This window comes from Cenococcum geophilum (assembly GCF_001692895.1).
Source record: "Cenococcum geophilum 1.58 unplaced genomic scaffold K441scaffold_9, whole genome shotgun sequence".
Lineage (NCBI taxonomy): Eukaryota > Fungi > Ascomycota > Dothideomycetes > Gloniales > Gloniaceae > Cenococcum > Cenococcum geophilum.
In genome coordinates this window covers 2,931,143-2,957,312 of record NW_027137567.1, presented here as the reverse complement: position 1 = coordinate 2,957,312, position 26,170 = coordinate 2,931,143, and the positions used below count along the sequence as shown (strand labels likewise).

General features: G+C 49.1%; 9 protein-coding genes across 9 annotated transcripts; 8 read left to right on the top strand and 1 right to left on the bottom strand.

The window, feature by feature from the left end:
* The first annotated feature begins 394 nt into the window (after nt 1-394).
* On the top strand, nt 395-3,978 carry K441DRAFT_370936 (uncharacterized protein). The gene is made up of 4 exons (XM_067641447.1): nt 395-506; nt 565-1,714; nt 1,891-2,521; nt 2,639-3,978. The coding sequence occupies exons 2-4, from the start codon at nt 570-572 to the stop codon at nt 3,692-3,694; spliced, it is 2,832 nt and encodes a 943-aa protein (XP_067507279.1). The 5' UTR covers nt 395-506; nt 565-569; the 3' UTR covers nt 3,695-3,978.
* K441DRAFT_370973 (uncharacterized protein) lies at nt 3,979-5,095 on the top strand. Its single transcript, XM_067641448.1, has 2 exons — nt 3,979-4,733; nt 4,787-5,095. The coding sequence occupies exons 1-2, from the start codon at nt 4,263-4,265 to the stop codon at nt 4,859-4,861; spliced, it is 546 nt and encodes a 181-aa protein (XP_067507278.1). The 5' UTR covers nt 3,979-4,262; the 3' UTR covers nt 4,862-5,095.
* A 5,799-nt stretch (nt 5,096-10,894) lies between these two features.
* On the top strand, nt 10,895-11,407 carry K441DRAFT_370890 (uncharacterized protein). The gene has a single exon (XM_067641446.1). It carries the CDS (start codon nt 10,964-10,966, stop codon nt 11,228-11,230), a length of 267 nt encoding a protein of 88 aa, XP_067507277.1. The 5' UTR covers nt 10,895-10,963; the 3' UTR covers nt 11,231-11,407.
* Nucleotides 11,408-12,090: 683 nt separating this feature from the next.
* K441DRAFT_655699 (uncharacterized protein) lies at nt 12,091-13,800 on the top strand. The gene is made up of 3 exons (XM_067647903.1): nt 12,091-12,497; nt 12,562-13,112; nt 13,239-13,800. The coding sequence occupies exons 1-3, from the start codon at nt 12,326-12,328 to the stop codon at nt 13,353-13,355; spliced, it is 840 nt and encodes a 279-aa protein (XP_067507276.1). The 5' UTR covers nt 12,091-12,325; the 3' UTR covers nt 13,356-13,800.
* Nucleotides 13,801-14,053: 253 nt separating this feature from the next.
* Nucleotides 14,054-16,586, top strand: K441DRAFT_675158 (origin recognition complex subunit 1; the record flags this gene model as incomplete). Its single annotated transcript, XM_067650828.1, has 3 exons — nt 14,054-14,479; nt 14,530-15,619; nt 15,748-16,586. The coding sequence occupies 3 exons, from the start codon at nt 14,054-14,056 to the stop codon at nt 16,584-16,586; spliced, it is 2,355 nt and encodes a 784-aa protein (XP_067507275.1).
* Nucleotides 16,587-16,725: 139 nt separating this feature from the next.
* K441DRAFT_370753 (WD40 repeat-like protein) lies at nt 16,726-18,667 on the bottom strand. Its single transcript, XM_067641444.1, has 3 exons — nt 18,428-18,667; nt 16,797-18,375; nt 16,726-16,746 (listed from the first exon to the last, which is right to left on the bottom strand). The coding sequence occupies exons 1-2, from the start codon at nt 18,572-18,574 to the stop codon at nt 16,915-16,917; spliced, it is 1,608 nt and encodes a 535-aa protein (XP_067507274.1). The 5' UTR covers nt 18,575-18,667; the 3' UTR covers nt 16,726-16,746; nt 16,797-16,914.
* Nucleotides 18,633-19,821, top strand: K441DRAFT_370863 (uncharacterized protein). The gene is made up of 4 exons (XM_067641445.1): nt 18,633-18,666; nt 18,725-18,900; nt 19,400-19,661; nt 19,787-19,821. Exons 2-3 carry the CDS (start codon nt 18,762-18,764, stop codon nt 19,528-19,530), a joined length of 270 nt encoding a protein of 89 aa, XP_067507273.1. The 5' UTR covers nt 18,633-18,666; nt 18,725-18,761; the 3' UTR covers nt 19,531-19,661; nt 19,787-19,821.
* Nucleotides 19,822-21,106: 1,285 nt separating this feature from the next.
* K441DRAFT_655695 (uncharacterized protein) lies at nt 21,107-21,630 on the top strand. The gene has a single exon (XM_067647902.1). The coding sequence runs from the start codon at nt 21,370-21,372 to the stop codon at nt 21,613-21,615; it is 246 nt and encodes an 81-aa protein (XP_067507272.1). The 5' UTR covers nt 21,107-21,369; the 3' UTR covers nt 21,616-21,630.
* Nucleotides 21,631-22,631: 1,001 nt separating this feature from the next.
* Nucleotides 22,632-23,569, top strand: K441DRAFT_655693 (CFEM-domain-containing protein). Its single transcript, XM_067647901.1, has 3 exons — nt 22,632-22,812; nt 22,892-23,030; nt 23,087-23,569. The coding sequence occupies exons 1-3, from the start codon at nt 22,732-22,734 to the stop codon at nt 23,443-23,445; spliced, it is 579 nt and encodes a 192-aa protein (XP_067507271.1). The 5' UTR covers nt 22,632-22,731; the 3' UTR covers nt 23,446-23,569.
* The last annotated feature ends 2,601 nt before the right edge of the window (nt 23,570-26,170 follow it).

The window sequence follows — 26,170 nt, the reverse complement described above, 5'->3', positions numbered from 1 at the left end:
GGGAAAGAAGCCCTATTTGGCCCGTAAGGTAGATATCTTAACCCTTTTTAAGTATTAAATCTCCGTTTTTCCTATTTATTTACCCTACACGTGACTCTTAATATAACAATACCATTAGTATTACGATACGTTCGGCCGAACAAACGGTATCGTATTAAAGAGATTTGACTGTATAAGAACTTCACCGGGAACTGGTTAACTTACATCCGGACCTTGCAGGGGTCCTAATGCTGCCTGGATCCGACTAGCCAGTAAGCTGATAATGTATGGATCGAACAGTGGGCAAGCGTTGGCCTGTTTTGGGAAAACGTAAGTGGCAGGACGGGCTTGGCCTGTAGCCTGGCGTTTGGTGTTCACATGTTTTGGCGTTTGGCGATTGGCGACGTCAGATGGTAACTTTTTCCCAAACCATCAGAAACACCTTGCACCAACGTAGTCCTCCTCCGGACCTTCATTTTCTATATTCGTTCTTGATGGTCTGCTACCTTAGATATGTGATGGACGCTGTATTTACCCTTCCTAAACCCTAAACCGGCTTGCGTATGGACTGACCTTGTGGCCTAGGCACCATGATGGCCAGCGATCACCCCAACCAACTATCGAGGGCATCGATGTTCGGGCATGCCAATGGGTATATTCGTGAAGTCCTCCATGCGCCAGAAGCACCACCGCCTGTGCCTGTACGATACTTCTATACATCTCCGCTAGCTATTGATGATCCACTGTCTGCTCTACCTCCACCGTTGACGGCATCCTCAGTCTCCCGCAAGCACCCACCGCAACCGTTTTCTATCTATGATAATGATGCACTTAATAGTACATGGCTAGATTTACGAAGGAAAATACTGAAATACAATGAAGAAGGTGGCGAAAAGCGAAGGTCAGTGGATGTTGGAGGCCGGTCCAAGAATCCAGTACTTGTTAGGCTAAGAAAAAGTCGCGATGGGTCATCCTCCAGCGAGCGCAGCGCGGGATCTTCAGCAAAAGGGATGGACATTCCATCAAGTAAATTTGTATCAAGAGTAGCAGAGTCAGAATCAGTGGAGAGGCAGACTGATGACAAAACTCTGGGCGCTGGCATGGCTAGTCTCTCAACATCTTTGAGAGCACTAGAGCCAACAGATGTTTCTACTAGTGCAGATGCTACAAATACTACTGGAAACCCGTTCATCAGAGCGCCTTCGCGAACGAATATAAATACAGCAGGCAGACAAAGACTTCCCGAAGGAAGACAACGTCCAGGTCCCCATGAGTTAGACAGCTATAAGTGGGACGACGATATGGAGCCAGATGTGCGATCAAACAAAGACAAGGGCCCTACACGGCGGACTCCTAAGACAGAGCCGTCTGGTCCTTCGGCCAAAGTTCCCGTAGGAGTCTCCCGCTTACACAACGTAGTGATGAGTGAAGAATCTATACAAATGGAGCCGATCTATTGGTCACCAGTTAATGATATTGCTGATGTAATTCGAGGTACTTGGTTCTACAAGGATACCATGCTGCCTGTTGAGGTTGAGGTAGCAAACATGCTCGAAGCTGGCTATATTGAATTGCAACCCTGGACACAGACCTGGAATGATGAGCTTAACAGTGCTGTCGAGGTCGGGGCCCTTGGAGAGATGAAGGTACTGCACAAGCTGTGGCCTGAGAAGCCGCTGAAAATGGAAAGTCGCCCTACTACGTCAAGAGACATGAATTCGGGGCTAGTTCAAAAGTAAGTATATTTCTTAGACATTACACTCTAGATACATCCTTTCCAGTCATGTAACTGTAATTACTGGCTTGATTGTCAGTTTCGGACAGCTCAGTTCGTTTTCCAGCGGCAAGATAGCATCCTAATTCTATCACAATTTTCAATTATGATCGCAACAGACTTAACCTTTATAACAGTAATCTGGACGCTCTTCCTCATACACCGGAAAAGGAGCGAGAAGAGACCATCGAAAGCGCATGCGATCTGATAGATATTTCAACAGGACCGGATGGCCCTGATAACAAGGCAGCTGGTGACGCCCAATATGGTAACGATGGCCGAAAACGCCTCTACCTGAAGGCTGGTGTGATATATGCCAATGAAACGGAAGCATACATGCTAAAGCCTAATCTTCAGCCATCAGCATATTACGGAAGGAGACCGCTTGCCAATTACATCCGCAAAGGCAGATCGATTGGAATTTGCGTGTGCCGGGGGTTCAACCAAGACATATGGAACCGCTTACACCCTTCAAAAACGACCCCAGCAGCAATAAAAGCTAGAGAGGGCGTGTCAACATCCCAAGCTGGCGTCTCTCCTAGAAGACGACAGCAGTCAGATCCCACACTTGCACAATCCGAAAGACCACAGGTTACGGATCTCGTTCTTGTTATCCACGGTATTGGTCAAAAGCTCTCAGAACGTATTGAGACCTATCATTTCACGCACGCCATCAATGCGTTTAGACGGGAAGTCAATGTAGAACTAGGCACCGACAGCGTCAAAAGTCATCTTCGTAAAGATATGGGAGGTATAATGGTTCTACCAGTATGTCACACATGCCTCTTCAATTCTCTCCACTATTTATCCCAATACGAAGAAACTTTCATGAGTACTGCGATCGAGATTGCCAAACTTATGTCATCCGGTGCTGACGTGAATTAGGTCAACTGGCGATTGCGAATTTCCATGGAAGAAGAAGCAGATGGCTATACTGACGAGCCTGAAGATCCAGCCATGAATCAATATACTCTCAAAGACATTACGCCAGAAACGCTGCCATCTGTACGCGGCATCATCAGTGATGTGATGCTAGATATCCCATATTACCTCTCTCGGGAACATAACCCCAAGATGGTAGCAGCATGTATACAAGAAGCTAACCGTATATACCGGCTCTGGTGCGCTAACAACCCGGGATTCTCGGAGTGGGGTCGAGTTCATCTCATTGCACACTCCTTAGGGAGTGTTATGGCGATAGATATTCTAAGCAAACAGCCCAGTCAGCTTCCTCCCCACCTCGGGGATCCATCGACTTCCGAAGAAAATCTACCCCAATCTCACTTCATCTTCGACACAAAATCGCTCTTTGTGTGTGGCAGCCCCGTCGGGTTCTTCCTCTTACTTAAGAATGCCGCTCTGCTGCCTCGACGCGACAGAAGCAAGCCCGGCGCTGACGACTACAACTACAGCACCCCAGGCGTAGCGGGCGACCAAGACACATACGGCTGCATCGCCGTCGACAACATTTACAACATCGTGAACCCATACGACCCGGTAGCATACCGCCTCAATGCCGCCGCCGACGCCGCCTACGCCGCGATGCTCAAGCCCGCCACTGTACCGAGTGCAAGCTCGTCATGGCTCAGCTTCTCCAACCCGTTCAAGAACTCGCTCTCCTCCGCCGAAGTCGCCGTCGGCATCAAGCCCCAAGTCCCGCGCCTCTCCTCCAACGTCGAGCTGGAGACGCATAACTTTACGCGTGAGGAGATTGCGGAGAAGCGCGCCTTCCTCCTCAACGACAACGGCCAAATCGACTACTTCCTGAAGTACGGCGGCGGGCCCCTCGAGATCCAGTACCTCACCATGCTGGGCGCGCACAGCAGTTACTGGATCTCGAAGGATTTTGTGAGGTTGATTGTGGTGGAGGTTGGGAGGCCGTTTGGGAGGGATGGCACAGTATTGAGCATGAGGGCTGTGAAGAGGAAGACACGGATTTGATGATAGGAATATTGCATTTGGGAAACAGCGACGGGGCGCCGGAATGATTGTTTCTCAAGCTCCAGGCTATGAAATTGTACGTGTTGGCATTGCTATCGGCGCCTTCTGGTGGGTTCGCATTTCCAATAGATACCTTAGAGGATTGGCACACATCGTAACCAAAAACTTTCAACGGTAGTCCGTTTTCAATCTCCTGCAGAAAATCTACATCTCCAATCCTCTTTCAACTCCGCTGTTTCACTTATTCCTGCTTGTCGTGTTTTCGCTCCCCGAGTACATAGCCCCACCAGACTTCGCGGCCCTATTCAGCCCTGCCCTACCAAACAACGAACCCGGAGTACGAAGGAAGCGATGCGATGCGAGCCATCGGACCCCACGGACTTCCAGCGTTTCAGACATGAACGCAGCCTAGCCGAGCCCAGCCACTAAATGCCTTTCGGACCGCGAAAGCGAAGGAAGAAAAAAGAAAAGGAAACATTCCGTTACTAATGGCTTTTTCACGCATCGCTGGCACCAACACCAGCCCGCCGGCGACCTCGCATTCGGACTCGAGGGCCAAGACGTCACCATGACGCGCGCGCACATACACACCAGCGCCCTTTCGGCAGCGAGATTCCGTAGGACGCGTAGATCGATCCTCGGCCAGCTGGCGCCCATATTTGGAATTATGTTTACGAAAAGCCAAAAAAAAAAAAAAGTAAATTTAAATTTGGAAGTCGCTAAACCGGACACGGTAAACTATTCGCAGAGCGCCCTTTTCTCTCGCGAGACGATGTCAAAAAAGCGGGGACGGGCAGCTCGAGACGGGCGGGATTGCGGGATTGGCAAAAAGAGGCGGTCCCAGACTAACCCGCCCTCGCATGTCTGCGGACCGAGACGGCGGTTTGGAAGAAAAAAAAAATTAAACCGCGCTACGGACAATGTTTTGGCGACTCGCGGCTTGCTGCCATGTGTGAGCCACGCACACACAAACAATTTTAGAAAGGCCGTGCTTTTTGCCTGTTGTAGAAGGCACGAAAGGGAACCTGGGAAATGCACGGTGGGTTCTCTGCCACTTCACGATAGTTTGGCACAGACGCGTTTATTTTACAGGAACGTACGGTAATGGAAACTTTGGAAAGGCTCTCTAATGGATCCTGCACCATGGTCTTTGCAACGATGCGTTGAATGCCAGACGCAGGGTTGTGGCCAACACTGCTGCTTGCCCTTCATGATGTGCTGAATTGTGCGCTTCTGAAGCCGGTTGGGTCTGCTGCTCGTTGCGCTACTTGAGTCGCGTCTATTTTCATTCGTCTTGTTTGACTCCGCCTCGAACGCGCGGTCGTGCAGATGATGGATTCAGTACACTGCAAAGACTCTTGGGCCAAGAGTAGCCGGTTATAGTGGTGAAGGATAGGAAGCTTGAAGCAGGGGAGTCGGATATGTGCTGGACATGCATGATGTCTTGCAGCTTGTGCTGGCTTAGAGCAGGAATCTGCGACGCTGGCTTTGGTTTTAGCACCGGTGTTTGAGTATATGCATAAAAGATAGAAGGAACATAAGGAGAAGCGGAAGTGATGCTTTAAGGTTTGCGGGATAGTAAAAGTATGGCAGGTGAGACATGCAAGGAGATGCAGGGACAGCTGTTGGGGTATGTTATCTCAAGATGGGACGGTTTAAAAGTTGACAGATTGTGGAGAGAGTTTTTAGGGGAGGAAAGCTTTTGCAGTTCATGCTTGCCATGTTAGGCCTTCCTGCTCCCATGAGATAATTCTTCGGAACAAGATGTGTTCTCGAACCTTGCGATATTTTCCAACCTCGCGCACGCTGTTGCCACGAAGTCATAGCATTTTCTACCGGGTCGATGCCGTGCAATCAGGGTGGAATGGTCACGGCATCATCCCTGTAGAGTGAATTCAGGAACCCTATAAACATCTGGAGAAGCATGAAGCTTGAAATTCTGTATATCGTAGTGAGAAGGCTTGGGCACTCAACGCTTGTTAGGTTTTCAGATGCCGGTTCTGAATAAAAGGGGGCTAGAATGGGAGAGCTGGTAGAAGCCGGCCTTAAGGCCAAAGCTACCTTGGTGATCAACGCCGAGCGACCATGGTGTTCTCTTCGAACGGCTGAGAGCGCTGGAAATATTACTGTTATTGCCGGAGCTAATATGCATAGGATGCGGGAACCATTGCTTTGCAGGTTAGTGAAGTTAGCTTGCGTGAATCGCCCAATATGCTCGTGGTAGGCAATAGATAATCTCCCAGTATTATGAGTTTAAGGTTTAGATACCGCTGCCGGCCGCTGCTGGCACTAACTTGCCTCCAAGGTATCCTGAATCGCAGTAGGTGGCCTTATCCTAACGGTGAAGCTAAACTGCTCATCCATGGGTAAACAGGGCATAACTGTTGACCGTTACATCGGTAAAGGGTTTGAGGCTGGAGAAACGAGATGAAATCGTCGATAGCAAGCCGTCTTGGCCTCCGAACAGGAAACTGGAGGCTACCAAGGCAATCAGTAATCAATCATCACACACCCACCTAGGTATGTATATCCTCCATTCACGATTGGATCCTGCGCAGAGAAACATTTCGGTGTGATCTCCGTTCCGTCGCTATACGTCCGTGACTTCTGAGGCTGACGAACCCTATGAAGCCAGGCTGCTTAACCTCATGTGGCTACAAAACCCCAATCTTGGGGAAGTTCAGTGAGATGCCGCTTGCGGAAGCAAGCATCTGACCTCAGAAGCTAAAATCTGCAGGTGATGGGAGGGTTCGTCTACTCCCGAGCCTTGCCGTCCCTCGCATAAAAGGCCCTAATCATAGGGCGCGCTGCTGAAAGCGGGAATCGAGAGAAGGACGCTGTGCAACGGTCGGCTGTGTTTGTCAGAGTTGGTCAGCGACTGCTTCCAGAAAGTGGGGCAATCGCGCGCGGAAATCCACAGACGAACATGATTGATCGCGACTCAGAGAGTTGGTGTCGTGATTCCTTCAAGGCGGCAGGATCCGCCCTCGCCAAATCAGCCTGGCGATGCACGATGACGGGTGCGGTCGCGCTGTGAACGCTTCTTACGCGTCCTCCCCTCACTGGTTTCAAATCGTCTGGGCCTCGAGCAGCCCACAGGGCTAGCCTTGGGGTACCTCTCCTTGCGATCCGCTGCTAGAATTCCAAGAGGAAGCATCGGATAGACACTTCCGCGATCAATATGAGCAAGGCTATTATTGCGGCTTTTTTACATCTGCATTAAGGAGTTCTCCTCTTTTGGGGAATGGTGACCTTGAAACTTTTCTTTGAAACGGTTGGAGCTTGAGGGAGCTCTGCGTTGGGGGGAGCTTTTTTGGGTCACCCTCTTTCAGACCCTAGTAATTGGGTCATCACCGTTGGGGGTTCTCATCCCTACCTGATATGCGGCACATGCTGCATCAATCAAAATAGCTGGACGTACGGACAGGCTCCATCTCTGCACGTTGAGGAGGGTTACTGACGAGGATCTGCTCCTTCGGTGCTTCCATGCTGGTTGTTTCTACAACCGTTTGCAACACATTGGACATCTTGTGTTCGGCGCGGGACTCGCTCAGGGCTCATGGTGCCAAGTGCGCAAGGCTGGGAGATAGGGCTGGAGAGGGGCCGACGTCCTTGGTCTGTGATTGGTGTGGTCGCTGGTTACTGCGAAACGAAAGCTATTCTTAGGACATGAAAAAGGCCTGTTCGGTGATTCCAAAATCACAACGATGAGCGATGAGCAATAACCTCCGTTCGCATTGGCTTTGTAGGGACGTAGCGGAATAAAGAATGTTTCGAATTCAGAAGGCTGTGATATTTCTAGCACCTCCATTATGCAGAGCCTCTTGTCTCGGGCGCTTCTGCAAGGTGATTTGGTCGCTATTCTTAGGCTATCCTTAGGCAATCATTAACCCCCATCCTCCATATTTGTAAACTTCTATTTCCAAATTGAAGTCATCATCACCTCGATTCTCCAGCGGGCTTTTCCGTTGCTCAATTATGTCCATGGTCTGCTAACGTTGCACTAAATTGAGTGCATGCTTCGAGTCGGTGAGGCTAGTCCGGCATGGCCGAGATGTGCGCTCTGCGACTTGCATATGACAGGGCTGGTCTACCAAGAAACCAAGAACAACACCCAAGGCCACTCAAGCTGAACTTGTTTCAATCGCTCTGTCTTGGGGCTTGGCCTTTGGGTAGCATCATGTGGAAATCGCCTGAGGTTTTGATTGACCGTCTCGCTTTCAGCTTGCAACGTCACCCAGCTACGAGCGCACAAGGTATGCTGCTCCGCTCTTCACGCCAAGAAGCAACAACACTTAGGTGAACTGATTCATTGGCCTAATTTGACCCTGCCAGCCTGGCTTTGAGATGTCTAAGCGGCTGGCTGGATTGTGTGAGGAAAACAAATGGAACGGAGTCTAGGTTACAGCCAGCGGGGTTCACAAAAGGCCTCAGGCAGCCAAGCCCAGCCACAGCGTGAATACACTTTGCCATGAATGCCGCATGCTACACACTTGATGCCTAACTGGCTCTCTCGTCTTGATCCACGCTCCAATTAATCCATGTGGCTTCTTCCAGCAGTGGAGTGCTACCTCATTGCCAATACACCCTAAAGCCTCTAATATCTGGCTTTCATAGTATGTAACTTTAGGACGGTTCTGAAATTTTCCTTCATATTCCTGTGTAACACAGCTGGGCTTTATATTGTGTATTCCGTCGTGACATGAAGCCTATCGCGTGTTGAGGCTTGGTTTTATGTTTGATAAGTACCATAGACCGCATGCTTCCAAGCTAGTTTGGTTATAGGCCATCCGACATTTCTGCTGGGAGAGGAGAGATACAAGGCAGCTGCTTTCAGTTAGTACTCTAGTGGCTCGAAAGTCTCAGTTGAAGTGTGATGGGGGCAAAACTTTACTAGTAGTGTAAGACTCAGTAAGCTTGCCTTTAGCAGTCTTCTCGGACGGTTATAGCAGATTTTAGACGTCAAACGAACGCTGAAAAGCAGAGAACGATGGAAAGGAATGTGAACATCGTTTCATAGTTGATAACTGAGATGTCGGAAATACATAGAGTCAGTTGCGTATGATTTGGAGGGAACGCTCTAAGTGGAGCCAAAAGGGGTGACGAACTCCCGGTTGTCGCCCACAGGAGCCGGTCCCTTACTAGCAAACTGTTGAATTCATCGCTTTCATAGGACTCGGGGTTTAAAATGGATAAATTTATTCAATTAACTTAATGGACTCAAGGTAGATTGTGAAGAGATTGAAAGAAATTTCGCCTCCTGACGGTCTGTCGTCTATATTTGATTGTTTATCACGTAAGCTCTGTTTAAGTCATCCTTAGTCCTATGCAACACGCAAAATCTCGTGGCGCAAGTTCTTGCAAGACTTAGCCCACCCGTTACTCAGTTTGTAGGCTGGTTTATTTGAACCCTTCTTCCCTTATCTCCAAAATATTTTCAGATACTCACCATGATCGTATGAATGGCTATGATTAATCGTTGGGGCCAACACAGCTTGTGGCAGCACACAACTTCTGTCGCCAGATAATACTAGCAGGGGGTAGCGATTCAAAAGATGGCCAAACCTTAAAAAAAGCCTCTTGGGCTTCGTCAGTCCTAAATTTGTTGATTTTATAGTTAGGAACCATAAGTCTGCTTTTGAGATAGCGCTTACCCTAGAAACGGCGAAAATTAAGCCGGCTCATTGCCAATTGATGGGCGGTTGTTTCGCAGAGGTTGAGAGTTGTGCAAATTCTCCAATAGGCTTGCATCACTGTTTCAGAGGATGCCGGTGAATTTTTGTACAACTACGTTTCGACAGAAATACCCCGCTCAAAAGGCTTACGAATAGATTTTCTCATCCTTCGAGATGTCAAGAACTGATTCGATGCCCAGCCTTTTCTAAGGAGGATGTCCAAGCTCTTAAGGGGCTGGACTCCGACCCGATATACCCCGCGATAACAACCGTGGCTTAATTTCATGGCACTCCTTTGTTTCATCGGAACCACATTCGAGGAATAGCACCCGCAGGATGAGTATGACCCGACGGGCCATTTTGAGATGGGGGAACTAAACCTTCCCGCCGTCCTGGAGGAAATAAGTTGTAACAGGGACTAAGGAGCTGCAAGTGAACAAGCTGGCGGCCCAGTGTCGTGACAAGCGGGTGGCTGCATTGAAATCCCAAGTGCCATTGGAGGAGAGGCCATGAGCTGGAATGAGGCCCCCACAGGACCAAGATGGATTGCTAAGGCCCAGACGGATTGCCATGTCAATGCGCACGATTGACAGACTGGATCGACGGGACCACAAGCACTAGGGAGGTTTCCCTTGCATATGTATCTATATACGTGCAATCAGACCGTTGCCGAGAATATGCTGAAAGTTTCCGATAAATTTATGGTAATATTGAACATCGAGCAGTCTAGTAATGAGTACGTGCGTCATCTCGATGGGGTGCTCAAGGCACGAAGGTAGTGAGTTGATATGGGACCTAAATTAGTTAGTTGCACTTAGGATTGGGTTGTTACATGATTGGCGGCGTATGGTGGTGAGGCCTCGCTTTGCAACTGCAAGAAGAAACTCAGATCCATTTTAGCAATCCTAATTGTGGAATTTTTTTGCTGTTGCTGCAATGACATTGATATGTAATCCTTCTAAGTTAGGTGGCGAGACATCAGGCTTCCTATATGCATTCTATCCGTGGCTGAGCCGACAAAGCGGGCGCAGGGCCAACACTCGGCCGGCCGACTGTGAACCACTAGATAGCGATGGGCGTTGGTGCAGTGTAGGAGCGCAACTATGAGCCTCCGCTTGGTCCACGAGGCTGCGCCTGCGCCTGGCAGATCATCGCGGGGGCATTGCGGGTGGCCGAGTTTTGGGTGCTTTGTCAGTAGTATCGATCGGCGGATACGATAGAAGACGGTGAACGACACGCGCACTGGGCCCAATATGGTGTAAGTTATGTTACATGACAAGCTTCCGACTCTGACGCCAACTTGTTCCAGAACAAAAACTACGATGGGAGGGATGTGGGTGTACTGGGAAGGTAGAAGATGTTTCTCACCGACAGACGGGCGAAGGTGCTGATGGCCGGGAGGGCTAGTGGAAAGGCGTGGGTGCCGTGCATAGGGCTGGCGGGTCGTGGGACAACATCAGACGCTTGATTTCGTAGAACCCCTGGGGCTCGTGGTGGTGGCAGCGATGTCTTTTTGAAGATTCGTGTAAATTTAGAGATTCTTACCAAGCAGCGCTAAACAAAGCCGGTGCAGGGGCCCAGTCGCACGCGCCCTATGTCGCTCCCCGCTGTACCTCTCCCCTCCACCTCGCGTGCCCTCGTTGCTCTTCGCTCTAACCACAAGCAGAAAATGCTGTCACCCAAGCAGGCATTCCCAACTCGCTCCCAGCACCCTACCAGCACCTCCCGGAACCCTGCCAGCTCCCTTCCTTTCCGACATTATGCTCCTAGCCTCCCGAAGCAGCCTCCCAGCGAAGTGGCCGTCCCGGTGGCCACGCGCCTTGGCCAGGTGTCCATAGATTTGGAATCTCCACATCTTTGAATGGCGGACAGCCCTAAGCGGTGTGCTGCACGTTCTCTGCATGGCTGCGCAGCAGCGGCGGACGCACATTATCTCCTGCACCCGCTATTTCGCGTCAGTCGGGCCAATCGCTGGCCTGCATGTATTTTTGTCCCCATTTGCAATGATGGAGCATCGAGCCCTGTGCGATTATAGAGCAGTCGCAGCTATTCTCGGGCTGGCTGCCCAGTGCCCAGGAGAAGCGAGGTTGCGAAGATGCTCGATGCTCACAAGCACAAGCAGCGACCTATCTTGGTGCGTTTAATTAAAGTGCTGGGCGACAGCTGGCTGCCCATCCAGCCCCCACTTCCTCAGAGCGGAGGATTCTCTCCTTTGCCGGCATTGTGGAAGCTGCAAGGTGAACAGCGACGATGGACAGCTTTCCGCTCTCCGCAACGGCTGCTGGCGGGGGCCTCTCTCGAGGCCGGAGGTGTGCGAGCGGACGAAAGCCCAGGAATGCAGGATGGCGTGGTTAGTAAACTCCGTGGACCGAATTCCGCGCGGCGTGCTTTTTCTTTACCGCCTTTGTGAGCACCATTAAGCTGGAATTGCACCAAGATTACGGGCACCGCCCCAGCCGTTGACCCGCAGCAGCGGCGCTGGTTGGAGGTGAAGATTGCTCGGGCTACGTACGAAGGGGTGTGCAAGCAGCGCTGGCCTCCTGCAGCCTTGTAGCATGCGGTTAGTGAAGTGCCAAAATTACGGCCTCCTCGCTGCTCTGTCTGGCGGCGTTGCTAAGCGCTAATTTGTCGAAGCGGCAGGGTTGCATCGATCCTCCAAGTTTGGCAATGCAGCCTGCACTCCAACGGCCGAGCCAAACTCCGTGCAGACATGGGCTTTGCTGAGGCCCGTGGGTGCTGAAGGCCTTATGCGGAACCAGGGCTAGCAGGGGTCCAATGTGTGAAAGCCAGAGAGCTGATAAATACGGGAGCGCCTGCCCTGGGAGAATCATATATCCTCCTCCTCATCACGTAGTCAAAGTCTCTTATCCTCTCTCAGACCAGTCTCCACTCTGTTTCTCTCCATCACCATTGAGTCTGCTCTACTCACTGGCCATATTCCTCGCTCTCCTTCACCATGCATCGACACGCAAGCTACTCATATACCCAGGCCACCCCCACTACACATAGGTACTCAGGGACCAGCAGTGCCTTCAGTGCCAGTGCCAATCCCAATGAAGACTGGACAAAGATCTCGGATCTTGCGGAACGCAGAAGAATCCAGAATCGGATTGCTCAACGCAACTATCGTGAGTACCCGCCCTCCCCCGAAACAGGCAAGGCAGGGATCCGTGAATACTGACCATTATTCAGGCAAGAAGCTAAAGAAGCGTCTCGAAGACCTTGAGCGAAGGGCTGCCTCAAGTTCCGCATCGCCTGAACAGCGACCTGCCGAGCTAGATCGATCAAGCTCACAGCCTCGCGAGGAGTTTTCATCGTCGAGCTCCACAGAATCCGTAGACCATCAGGAATACGGTCGTCGTACGCCAGAAATCCAAAACCAGTATTTACCGCATCACGAGGAGCGTGGCATGTTCTCTCACCAATATACGCGGCAATTATCAACTTCTCCGCCACCATTCTCGTATTCAACGTACCCGGCACCTGACGCGGCTGCATACGCCCCGTATGCACAGCATGCCGCATATCACACATTGCCCACAACGACAACTCCGGACATGCCGATGTATACACCATACCTCCCACCACTGTCATCAGCGTATCCGACGACATTGCCTAGCCTTGTGCACCCCATGAAGGGCGATTTTTATGCTGAAGACGAGATCAGCCCTTTTAGCATGAGCTACGCCACGATGGCAGGAATCGATATTCCCGCACCGCACTACCAGGATTCCGATGCTCAAGTAAAACTCCCCACCAAACACTACTATGCCCACTAGTTCCCTGCTTTTCGAATTCACTCAATATCACTTTTCAACTGTCTTTCGTCGCCTTGCACCAGAGCCGCCCGCTGACCGCAAGAGTGGCAGACTCCGCCTCTTTCGGAATCTTTCGAAGCTTCTATAGCAGGGTCGCCACCTGACTCATCGACATACCCGACAACCCCAGCCTCGATGCCGGGGACGCCCCCTCTTCACCTTCTATGACCGTGTTCTCCCGAGGATTGCTTGCGAAATTTTGCAGCTTCGGGAGAGGAGCCTGGTCAATGTAAATTACTTCACAATTCTTTTCTCGGTTTTTTTATAATGCATAGCGAGCGTCACGGTCGTTTTAAGGTCGCTTTGGTTGGGCGGAGTACAGCCGTTCGTTAAGGACTGAACAGCAGTCCATGTTGGAGGTGACTTTTGATAGGAGCCTGGAGTTTAGATGGCGTTATGGAAACGCCCTTTCGTTTTTGTTATTTGTTATTTGGGAGGATAGACTGCCACCTTCCTCTCTTGGAGAATAAGGTATATTATGCGTTTGGAGCACCGGCGGTACCGATGAAATGTATGGGGCGCGGTTGGTGACATGAATACTGAAATGAACACGATCAAATTTTTGATTACACTTTGAATGGAATCCTTGCGAGTGAAATAAATGAAGCATGAAAACAGTCTCAATGAATTTGACCTGTACGTGACGCAATTATGTGAACATTAAATTCTTCTTAGGACTCCTGAGATAATCACGTAGTGTAAACGACATAATACGACTCATGAAGTGACGTTCAATTAATTCTTAACAGCGATTTATATTGTGAAGTTGAAGTATGCTTTTAATCCACAGTTTGCGTTCGGCAAACGCCGAACACGTCCTTGACCGACACCACCATCTCTCCGACAAGCCACCCGACACTCCTGTTATGGCTCCCGCGCGGAAAAAATCGAATGTGGAAAAGGCTCGTCAGTATCTCTCTGGCGGTGCTGTCTTGCGCGAGGACTCCGACGATGAGCTAGGACTCGAGGATCATCCGTGGCAGTGGATATACGAAGACCAAGATGTCCAAAGCCGCAAGAACGACCGGTCTGTCACCCCGAGAAAGAGGAAAGCGTCATCATCTGCGACGGAGGGCCGCATTGTTGGTGCGCGAATGGGAAGCTTCCAATGCAGGGTAGGAGACACGGTTCTACTGAAAGCAGAGGGAAATCAAGCATGGGTTGGCATCATCTGTGACCTTTTTGACAGTGACGAGGAGGAGGAAGGGGAGGAGAAGATGGCCAAGTTTATGTGGTTCTCCTCTGAAGGAGAAATCCGCAACAAGAGCAAGAAGAGGGATGATTGTTTAGAGGTAAATTTCAGAGTAGGCCTATCGCTTGCATCTTTGCTGACGTCTGATAGAATGAACTCTATATCACAGCAGCCTTTGACAACAACCCTCTCACTACCATCAACGGCAAAGCGAATATTGTCTCACTCGGAGCCTTCCACTCTAAATACCCCACCGGGCAGGTCAAGAAGTCTTCGAAGGACTATGGCAAGATATTTGTTTGTAGGAGAGGTTGTAATACACGGACAGCAACATACACGGAAGAGTTCAAATGGGAGGGTATTTACAATGGTGAAAAGGATATCCCATCCTTAACACAGCTCATTGAAAGCCAGACGAAGGCTACTCGGAAACGACAACCCCGCTCAAAGAAGGATGATAAAGATTTGGACGACTTTGTCATAGCAGACGACGACGATGAAGGTATTCCCAAAACTCCCAGAAAGCGCCGAAAGCTTAACGACGCCACGACACCAATATCCAAAAGAAAAGATCTTACACCCCGGAAATTCCTCACGCCAACGCATAGAAGGATCATCATAAAGAAGCCGTTAGAGTTTACTCCCCTGGGTACCCGTATTCTCTCTCCCCGTGCTCTATCGTCACCTTTTCAGATTGCACGCAACCAGCTCCATGTTTCGTCCGTCCCTGCCGCTCTCCCCTGCCGCGAGGAGGAATTCTCGACTGTCTATTCGCACCTCGAGGCTGCAATCACCGACGGCTCAGGTTCCTGCATCTACATTTCCGGAACGCCCGGAACGGGCAAAACTGCGACAGTACGCGAGGTTGTGGCGCAGCTTAACGCGTCAGTCATGGCAGAGGAACTAGATGATTTCATATTCGTGGAGATTAATGGCATGAAAGTCACGGATCCGCACCAATCCTATTCCCTATTATGGGAAGCATTGCGTGGCGACCGTGTTAGTCCCTCGCACGCGCTAGAGTTATTGGAACGCGAGTTCTCAACGCCGAGTCCCCGAAGAGTGCCTTGTGTCGTTCTAATGGACGAACTGGATCAGCTGGTCACTAAAAATCAAAGTGTTATGTATAACTTTTTTAACTGGCCAGGCTTACGACATAGTAGATTAATCGTGCTAGCTGTAGCGAACACCATGGATCTGCCGGAGCGAACGCTGAGCAACAAAATTAGTAGCCGCCTAGGTAAGCATGGATGCCGATCCTTTGTGCTTCAGCAATGCATAAATTCATATGTGCCAAACGAACGAGAAAATAACCTGCAGCAAAATCCTATCGATTCTATTGTAGGGCTAACACGTACATGCTTTCAGGCCTCACCCGCATCACATTCCCAGGCTATACGCATGATCAACTGATGCAAATTATTCAATCCCGGCTTGAGGGTGTGCCCGGCAATATTGTGCACCCCGATGCAGTGCAGTTTGCAGCTCGCAAGGTTGCGGCCGTAAGTGGGGACGCACGCCGTGCTCTCGACATCTGCAGACGTGCAGTAGAAATTGCTGAATCCGATGCCTTGGCCAGAGAATCCGACTCCACACCTACGACGCCAAGCAAAACAGGGCGAAACGTAAAGAACAAGGCTGTGTCGGGCGATACGGCGAATGGTAGTGCGCTACAGAAACGCACGGGGCTGGAGGCTCGTACCGGCATCGTGACGATTGCGACGATCAAACAGGCTATCAATGAAGCCACCAGTAGTCCCCTGCAGCAGTACTTGCGGGCGCTGCCGCTGGCGTCGAAAATGTTCCTTGCAGCATTGTTAGCGAGGATTCGCAGGACGGGCATCGGCGAGGCTATGCTAGGTGACGTGATTGAGGAAGCGAAGCGCCTGGGTCTAATGAGCCAGCTTGAGCCGGTGCATCAGTACTTGCTTGCGGAGGATCGCGGGAGTGAAGGAGTGGGTACGAAGGAAGGGCAGACTCCTTCAAAGAAAACAGTGGGCAGGGGCACGAGGCAGGCAGATGGCAAGGTGGCAAGGGCGACAGGGCTAAGTGCTGCAGCCATCGAGCTGGCAGAAGCGGGGATTGTGGGGGTTGAAGCAAGGCGTGGTGAAAGGGTGGGACGCGTGAGGTTGGGTGTTGGAGACGAGGAGGTCCGATTGGCACTGGGGGACGACGAAGAGGTCAAGGGGTTAGGATTCGAAACTTGATTATATTGGCTCTTAGAGCTGGGTATGCTACTCTTGTGCTATAGGAAAAGATAATTGGTTCAAATTGCTCGTGATCGCTCCACCGGTTTCGTATTTTGCCTTTCGCACTTCGCCTTTTATTATCTCCGAGTGTGCTTGAAACATCGCACAGCGTCACAATTAGACGTGTTTAGGACCTCTGCCATCCCAACCATGGTGTTTCGCTCCGGCGGTGTGCCTCTTTGTCGCCTGTTCGCCTGTTGCACGAAAGGCTGCGTAATGTTGTTCGAATCGAAACTGAACATCGCATACTTGTATTAACCAACACCAAAAACCTCGGCGCAATTTTTTAGAATTTCTGTCGCCCAAGGGTTGGTTTCCACTCTAGCGGATGCGTATCCTCGGTGGCTTCGTCATCTGGCTTCCAGACTTTGATCGTTTTGTCAGTCTCACCGCAGATCAATCGCAGGCCAGTCCGGTCGAAAGTTGAACTCATAAGGCCGGCTTCAGCATCAAGAGAGCCGGGTTGGGCAATGCTATTCGAGGACTGAAAACAATGTCCTGTTTTCCAATCCCAGAAACTAATAGATCCGTCGTCACCTCCGGAGAAGAGCACGTTATCTTCATTCACACTTAGCGTGTTGATGAGTGCATTATGCCCTTCGAAATTCTGCATGAAGGCACCCTCCGGACACTTCCATTGCTTGATTGACTGGGAACTTCCGCTGGCAAACGTAAATTCCTTTGGATGAATCGCCAGTGCTCGAACGCTCTTCTTGTGATGCGTAAGCACTCCCATCGTTTTGCCAGCCGCAAGATCCCACAATCGAATAGTAGAATCAAGGGAAGAGCTGATGACTTGGGGATCTGCCTCTTGACACTTTACGTCTGATACCGTCCCCTTGTGGCCACTGAGAACGTGAATGTTGGTCCTTGTTCGCATATCCCAGACTCTTGCGACACCATCTCTTCCTCCAGTAACGAGGACGTCCAGAGTCGGATGTAAACTCAATGTGTACACGCCGCTCAGGTGGCCATGATAATGTCGAATAACTTTATTTGTCTCCAAATCCCAGCATTTCACCATCTTGTCTTCGCCGCAAGAGAATAAATATGGATGCCGTGGTGACACTGCTAACCCACGCACCGCAGAAATGTGACCCGTTAAAGTCAATTTGAGCGTCCCGGATGCTAGGTCCCAGATCTTAATAGTCCTGTCCGCAGCGCCACTCGCAAACCACTGATTGTCCGGTTCTACAGCCAGACTCCTTACCCAGCCCATATGCCCGGATATTACTCGCATCACCTTCCACGGTGCATGCCACTCAGGCTTTAACTGCCGAACAGTATCCTTCCGCACAAGACTCGAAGATGGAATATTCCTTTGTGGTGTTGGTCCATTCGCATTTGGCGCGGCTCCATTTCCTCTTGCGCGAACAGTCAGAGCCATCGATGCGGCTGGTTTTGCCTGCTCTGACTGCTCTGATATCCCTTCAATCATCTTGCGCATCTTAGGATCAGAAGGCTGCTCCTCATTTGCGGTCTGGGTCTTATTCTTCTTCCTTCTCGCGGCAGCAGAAGCAGCGGCATTAGCTTGTTTTGCTGCTAATGCCGAAGGAAGCTCCCTAACGTCTTCATACTCGTTGTGTATCCTCGTGGCCACATTTATTCGGTCCGCAAGGTCTCTGGATGAGGAGCTCGTAGGTGATATTGAAAATGATTCATTAGATGTGTGTTCTAGGGCTGCCGGAGACGTGAAATCTGCAGCGAATATCTCTCTCGTTCGTTTTGCGGAGGTTCGAATGAGTTCCTGAGAAGTGCCTGTTAGACAGCCGACGTTTGTCATATTCTAAAGGACTTACAGCTGGACTAGAATTTGAATGCACAATGTCAGTCATTATAGTAAAAAAGTGGAATGCGTCGTAAAGTGATAGGTGGAGCGCGATTGTAAGGTCAATCGAACGCGATGCAATAACTTTTTGGCTTACTAGCGCACCGCAGAGCCGCATCTTTATGATATCAATCGCTATGACGGCTTGGCGTCTCCCTAATCTTCACCACGGCGCAACTAAATTTCATTGACTATACTATCGTTCACAATGTTGTATCTTTACTCGCATAATTTGTATTGTCAAAAGACATAAATTAATTTCAAGAAGGGAAGCCTAAGTCCTATTATCACCGCACCGTTCATGCATGGTTCAACACGTACAGTCGATTCTCCAAGATACGACAGAAAATGGTTCAACGCCTAAGCGGAACAGGAAATGCCATATTCAGAGCTTATATATATTAGTCGCTTCGGGGATACACCGTCCTCGTTATTTTCACATCGGTAAGAGTGGAATAGTCTTTATTCTCACTTTCCGTTTGATGCCTAATAACACCTCCCGAGTTGGCTAATGTGCCTATGATCTTTGCAACGCTCCCCGGGACTTCAAAAGGGTTTAAGAATACTCAAATAATTTTACATGTATCTAACCGGTCATCGGCGACGCTCCTTGACTCCTATCTCTGTAATCATTGTAAACCACTGTGAACCTGTAGTTAGATAGTGAAAAGATATATGGCCGGGTATATACCGTCAGCAGACTAATGAATTCAGGTGACTCAGTATCAAGGGCAACATCTCGCTCGCTGTTATTGTTGTAAACGTAATGTCCGTACGAGTCATTGAGCAGATCTGTAACAACTACGCAATACACCAGCTTGCTAGGAGTATATTAATGCATGTAGGAGATACCGCCGCAAAGTTAGGCCTTAGTGGGAGTTTCGTGAGACGTCCGCTCATCTTTGACATTTTATTTTAGGGGAGAGACTGACAAGTAACGTAGAATCATCTAAGATGCAGTACCATGAGCTAATGGGATTACTCCTTTTATCGATTTTAGTGATCTCCGCTTTATACGCAGGTGGTCGTTTTGCAAACATGGGCTCATCAATCTTCAACTTCGCAGAACTGTGAAAAACATCCAGTACCACGAAACTGCCGAGGCTAGGTTCCAGAAGCATCCATCCGTGTTCCGCGACTGGCCAAAGGCGTCCTGGAGCGCTCAGATTTTCATCATGGACATTCCCGTAACCCCTATGGATTCAGTAAGTCGGACTTCTTTCCTTATGGTTGCCTCCAGATTGGATATCATACAGGGACGGTCGACTGCGACTTTCTTAACCGGTTTCCCGCTATTTTCTACTCAAGAGCTGAAAAATATTCTGGGAAGATATGTCCCTTTCAGTAACTGCCGTGGCGGGAGAACGCCGATTCCTCGACCAGTAATGCTGGCTTTTTAAGGTTGTTGGGGTAGCTTGACGAAGTGCCGAGATGTGATGTAGGTGATATCGTGCTTTATCAATGGCATAGTTGCTAGGTGCTTCGTTAATTATCACACTCCTTGAAAGATGGTTTATCTAATCCTAGGACTTCAATGGAATGGGATGGTGAGGCTCACTCCAAACCACCGCGATGATTTACTACCTCCAAGTTTTCGGTCCTCGAAGACTCCAGAATTGTTTGGAAATTGCTCATAGTAATCAATCATCATCAGATTGGTGGTTTCTTTTTTTGAAGGATATCTGTTACGTGATACTTCGGCTTCTGGCATAGAATGCTTTGCGACGACCGTATAACGGTCCTCGGATTCTTCTAGTGTCTCACAGGATCAGCAAATCATAGAGACAAGGTAGTGCTCGCAGTTTACGAACGTCTAGCCTGCGTGGAGGGTCTCAATACTTGCGTTTAATTGCTGGTATCTTTTCAAGAGGCAGCTGACGGCGTTCCGAGACCTCAATTAAGACACTGAAAATGGCCTAACAGATGGTTTCATCTCGCTCTCATCGTCCAAAGCCGTATCGACTGGGTGAGCTTTTCAGGAGCCAAGCTCGTGCCTTTTTTAAGAGAAATTCGGAGCAAAATAGCTAGCATTGGAGTACGAGAGAACTGACCAATATTTCTCATTCTTAAGACCTAGCAGCAAGAGAGGTGCGTGGCAAAGCTATCCCTGATAACCATTCCGCGATATTTGAAGCCGTTCTCCATATCCCATTACAGCCCTGGAGTGACAGTGGAGCTATCCCATGCGCCGTCAAGGTGCTCCTTTTATTGTGACCCGTGCGCGAACACCAAAACATCAACACGCGTCTCGATATAGCTTCTTATCGTGATTAAACCACCACAATGGGCTGCAAACGTTCTTCCAATGATATAGACCTTGTTTAACCTAGAGTCGAATTATATATTAAATTTAAGCTTTATTACTATAATATTAGGTTGTAATTAATTGATCAAATCTGCAACTTTATTTTGCCAAGACTTAATTGAATCTAGAGCCTCTGGTTGGCTTAGGAAAAGGAGCACCTTTCGTGACGGCGCATGGGATAGGTTGGAAATGGATGTAGGGAAGACCAGACATGGTAAAAATCTCAGCTGTTTCATCTAACGAACTCTGCGGATGGTTAACCTCTTAATCAAATGAGTGTTGCAGCATGAATAAGATTTGGTTACATCATTGTTTTGTTTATTTTGTTTTATCGATATATTTGGTGTTTCATCTTCCGCTTCAGGGTCAAAGGTAAACCATTATAGGTTTGATATTAAAATTGTGGGAGAGAATCTGCGAGCCTGGGAAGATTTCAGGAACCTTTTTCGATTGCTCGTCTCCTATAGAAAGAAACTTGAGTCATTCCCATTGACAATGTCTGGACGATTTTAGGAGCGATTTTTACGACGACGGTCTTCCACTCTTATCGGATCAGATGCAACATTTCAGCAATTGGCCTCTGGGCCCGTCGCAAGCATCTTAATACCATGTGCCTGCAGATAGGGGCGCTCATCTTATTATTCTTAGTCCTAGCACTTAGAGCTCCGGCGAATCCTCCGCAACATTTCCAGCTTCCAGACGCTGTGCCCCATGCCTGCCGCTGTCGGCCGTGCATGTACAACCGAGGAAGAGCTTTTCAATCCAGCACGACCAACACGATCCTTCTCCAATGCGCAAGCCTATTTCCGAGATTCTGTGAAGAGTTCTCAAGGAGGAAGGGCTGCAATCCTTAGCCTGAGCTGGAAACGTGGCAAGGGGAATGTAAAATTAAAATCGTCATGCATGATGCAGGTACCCTCCAGCATACACTGATCCCTTCCTTGGAAGTAGGGCATGCACGAGCGCATCCAGAAGCTTGCCAGTCGCCCGATCTATGCAACAAGAGTGTACCCTTTGCTGTCACGCAGCGGCGCAAATATTAAACAACGATTCCAACAGTCAGGCGACTCCGACAAGAGCCCGTTTCTGAATCGAAGTCTGCGTCTGGCATAGCTCGTTCCGTGCTCTCGGCAAGAGGGAAGTATTCCACCGCCTGTATATATATGCAACTGTGCCACGAGTAACTTTTCTTCGTCATCTTCTCGACCGTCTCTTTCAGTGTCAGTAGTTCTTTTTATGGAATCATTCTTTCTGTCAAACACTGAGCGACACGTTTAACACTCTGGTTCGGGGATGCATAACGAAAGACTCTGGTTTTGACGGTTGAGAAAGACCACTGGTGGGTGACAGCGGGATCCCCCGGGTTCGACTGACAGGGTCAGGCAACGGCTTTTTATAGTGCCCGTCGATTTCGGGCAGATTTCCCGAGCATCAGCCAATCCGCGGTGGTGGGTGGTAGTGGCGTTCTGGGGAAGCAAGCTTACTCCTCTTCTAGTGCCTCGGCCGTCCACTAACACCATGAGCTCCGCCGTTGGCCTGTAGCCTCAACGTAACATCTCCTAGTGCCAGCCAATAGTTGCTCTTCTCTGGGCAATTAACGTTCTCTTGTTCTCCATTAATCTTGAGGCAATTGCTCCTCATTTCGCCGTTTTGCAGGGATCACAGCCTATTTCCAGGAGAGGGCTTGCCAAGCCCCTCATATTACCGCAGCCGAAGATTCAAGAGCGGCATTTGCATTTGTCCAGCACTTTGCGACAGACTGCATGTGACACCGAAGCTACAGCTCCCCTGAATTCCCCAGTGCCGCACCCGACTGCATATAAGGCCATGACTGTTCCACTTTCACAAGCATAGCACATCCAAAGTCTCAACCTACAGTCGTTTCTTCCACTAGATTCTGTACTATATCAACTAGTCTGTCAATCGCTCGCTCTACACCCCTCATCAAAAAACCTAACCACACAATCAAAATGAGGACTTCATTCGCCGCAATTGCCTTTGCTCTGGCCTCCGTTGCCACCTCCCAGCTTGCTAATATCCCTAGCTGCGCTGTAAGTTAACCACACAGGCAAAATCGGGTAGTAGAGCTTGCTTCAACCACTGGTCATTTACTAATGTAGCTTCTCACAGTTGAATTGCTTCGTTAGCGCCCTCACCACTGATGGCTGCTCCGGTCTCACCGACTTCGCTTGCCACTGCAAGAAGACTGATTTGATTCCGTCTGTTACTCCTTGCGTTCAGGCAGCTTGCTCTGCTGCCGACCAAGCTAGTATGTCGAAACCCATTCTCATCATTCCAAACCATATGCTAATCTGCAATGTGCAGAGGTCATCACCGCTGTCGAGGGAACCTGCGCCTCTGCCGGCGTCACTATTAGCGTCGCCCCAGCCACCTCTGCAGCTTCTGCTTCATCTAGCGTTGACACCTCTTCCACTCCTGAGGTTAGCTCTACCCCGGTTGCTTCCTCTGCTCCGGCCGGCTACTCTCCCGCTGCCGTGACCCCATCAGCAACTTCTTCCGCTGTTGTCACCTCCCTTGCCGGCACTGGAACACTCATCACTGCCTCCAGCAACGGCACCGTCACGACCGCCTCCACACCGACTTCCTTTACCGGTGCTGCCGCCCAGGTCACCCAAGCCGCTGGTATCGTCGTCGCTGCCTTGGCTCTTGCGGCTGCTTTGTAAATTTCTTCATCCCTGAACGTGTATGCTCGCTGCCTGTCCCAGGCGGCACCAATGTCATTTATGCAACGGATTTACGGTAATCTGGGATCGGGCGGGGAGCCATCTGTTTATCTGAGCCTTTCCAAAATAGCATAGAGGTGCAGAGGGGTAATGTAATGTCTGGGGCGGTGGATGATTGCAGGGAAGGAGTGCAGAGTGGGAGTGTGGTCCTGTAGTATAGTGTTCAGGGAACAACTACTATCGTGCTGATTTGTTGTTCTGTATGATTGATCACCATGTGTTTTTGCCTCACGGTTCAAAGCCAGAATACCGAGTCCAATTGTGCTTGCTTCATCTTAGAGACTACGGAGAACGACCCTAAGAAGTACCCAGCACCATCATCAGATTCACCTTCTCGTTTCTGATTGATGATGAAGGGAAATTACTCAGGTCGATCTCCTCCAAAAAAAGCTGTATTCGAGCGCCATGGCATATAGAACCAGTGCACAACGATGGGTTCTCGCCGCCTTGTGTTGCATCATCAGATCCAAGCATCCCCTAACATTCATCTGATCAGGGTCAGCCATGTCGAACAACACTTGTCACACTCTTCGCACGTACCTAATACCTGACACTCCATAACTTGACGCTTCCAAGACTGTGGAGGCCAAGGGGCTGGGGGCAATGAATGGCCATGACAACCTCGGCTTATAATCTTCTGAAACTCGAAGTCGTTATTCTGCGACGCTGGCCAGAGCTTCTTTCTTATTTACACCCTCAACCCAAAGGTAGTGTAGGTGGGTCTTATGGGTCAGTGCACGCTCGGCACCTAAACCGGGTGTTTTCTTACCTAGATAATCGATCAACAGCTAGCAGCGTAATTTTATGTACAGGAGTGGTGGGATTGATTGGTGAATTTATTTCGGTTGAACCGTGCATTTCATATTACCTTGGTAGCAGGCTTGCGGGCGACAGCCGACAGCCCCGACAGCCTGTCGGACAGCAGGCCTGTCGGACAAAGCTTGGCGTCCGACAGCCTGTCGGACAGGGCTTGGCATTCCCACTTTTGAACTTTATCTTTCCCTTCTCTTTATCGTACAAAGCAGCATCAAAATGGCTAATTAGAGTGATATTCTATTCGAAACAAATACTAATTCTGCTCTTTTTAGCGCCGATACTAATATAGATTTAATCTTAATAAGTTATACGAAAGTCGGAGCTTCAAAAACTATCTCCTTAATTTATAAATATACTCGTCTAGTAACTGAAGCAGACAAGACTTGTACAAAGAAGAAATACCTCTATAGATACTGTCCCCCAGAAGATACTTAAGGGTATTATACCTTAACAGATGGACTTCGTCGCCACCTTTTAACTAAACACAAACTTACCTGGACGCGACAAGAGAACGAGCCTTGTACGACACCACGAGACGTAGAAGAGAGCTTAGTTTAAGCCCTATACGAAAAGCTTCTTGTAAAGGGAGAGGTTCAGGGGCTAGAGGGCGAGGTTCTACGTTGTATGGTAGAGAAGGGTGCTATTAAACAAATACTCCTGGATCTTATTATTGTATAACGGCTTCCATTCTTATATGTTAAATGGCCAGAGTTTTATACTTTTATTAGAGCGTTAAATCGAGAAGCAGATACCCCTAATATTATCCCTGTATACCACTTAACGATTACGGAATAGATTTATAGTTACTTTTCTGAAAGCTAGGATGTTGTACAACGAGTTCTTTAATCTATAAAAATAAATATTTACCTTGTAGTTGATATCTGGACCTTTCCTATCCACTTTTTTATACTTAGAATCTGCGCCAGCTTCCTTAATATCCACGATTAATATTAAAATATCTTAATTGGCCTTCGTACGGTACATAGTTAAAGTAGTAAAGATTAATGGAATGCCCTTTAACTAGTTCTTAAGTTGTACGGAATCGTAACTAAGATTAGAGCTCTTGTTGGCGATAATGCCGGCTTAAATAACGTTTTATGTTGTATAATTGCTACATAGCTCTGGCTTAAGCATGGGATTTCCTGGAACGCAGAGTATTAAAGGATTCGTTATCAGGGGCACGTTATTAACCTCATCGTTTAGGCCTTCCTTTTTATCTTAAAGAAGCATAAGAAGCTTATGGCGTTGTATAATAAGGAGGATAAGAAATAGGAAGAAGAAGAAGAGGAGGAGGAGGAGGAAGAGGGAGAGGAGGAGGAGAATTAGGAGGAGGAGGATAAAGAGGAGAGTGTCACGGCTCGAACAAATGCCTCTGAACCGAAGCTTGAACGAATGCTGTATTACCAAGATACTAAGCTAAAGAGAAGGAAAAGGGGTCGCCAGGACCGATGTAAACAAATATGTAGGGTAAGCCGCCAAGGCGCTAGCTTTAGGCGGGCCAATTGCAGGTCGGCAGAATATGGCAGAATTTGGCAGGTAACGTGCGATAGCGCCGTTACATCACCCCCCTCTTTGAAAGAAAGCCTGCCCTTAGGCTTAGTTAGAAAAAATAGGGTAGCACTAGGCTTATAAACGTAGGATTATAAAAATATAAGATAAGGAGATAAAAGGGGACATGAGTCCATCCTAACTAAGTACAAAGGGCAATTATAGGCTAAGTGGAAGCACTAGGCTAGAAAAAGTAGCCGCTAAAAGTCTTAGCACGGATCTAACTAATTAGATAACTTTAACTGGTGGTTGAAGTTCCTAGACATCTAAAATTTTACAGTACTAGCAGAAAACGGCAGAA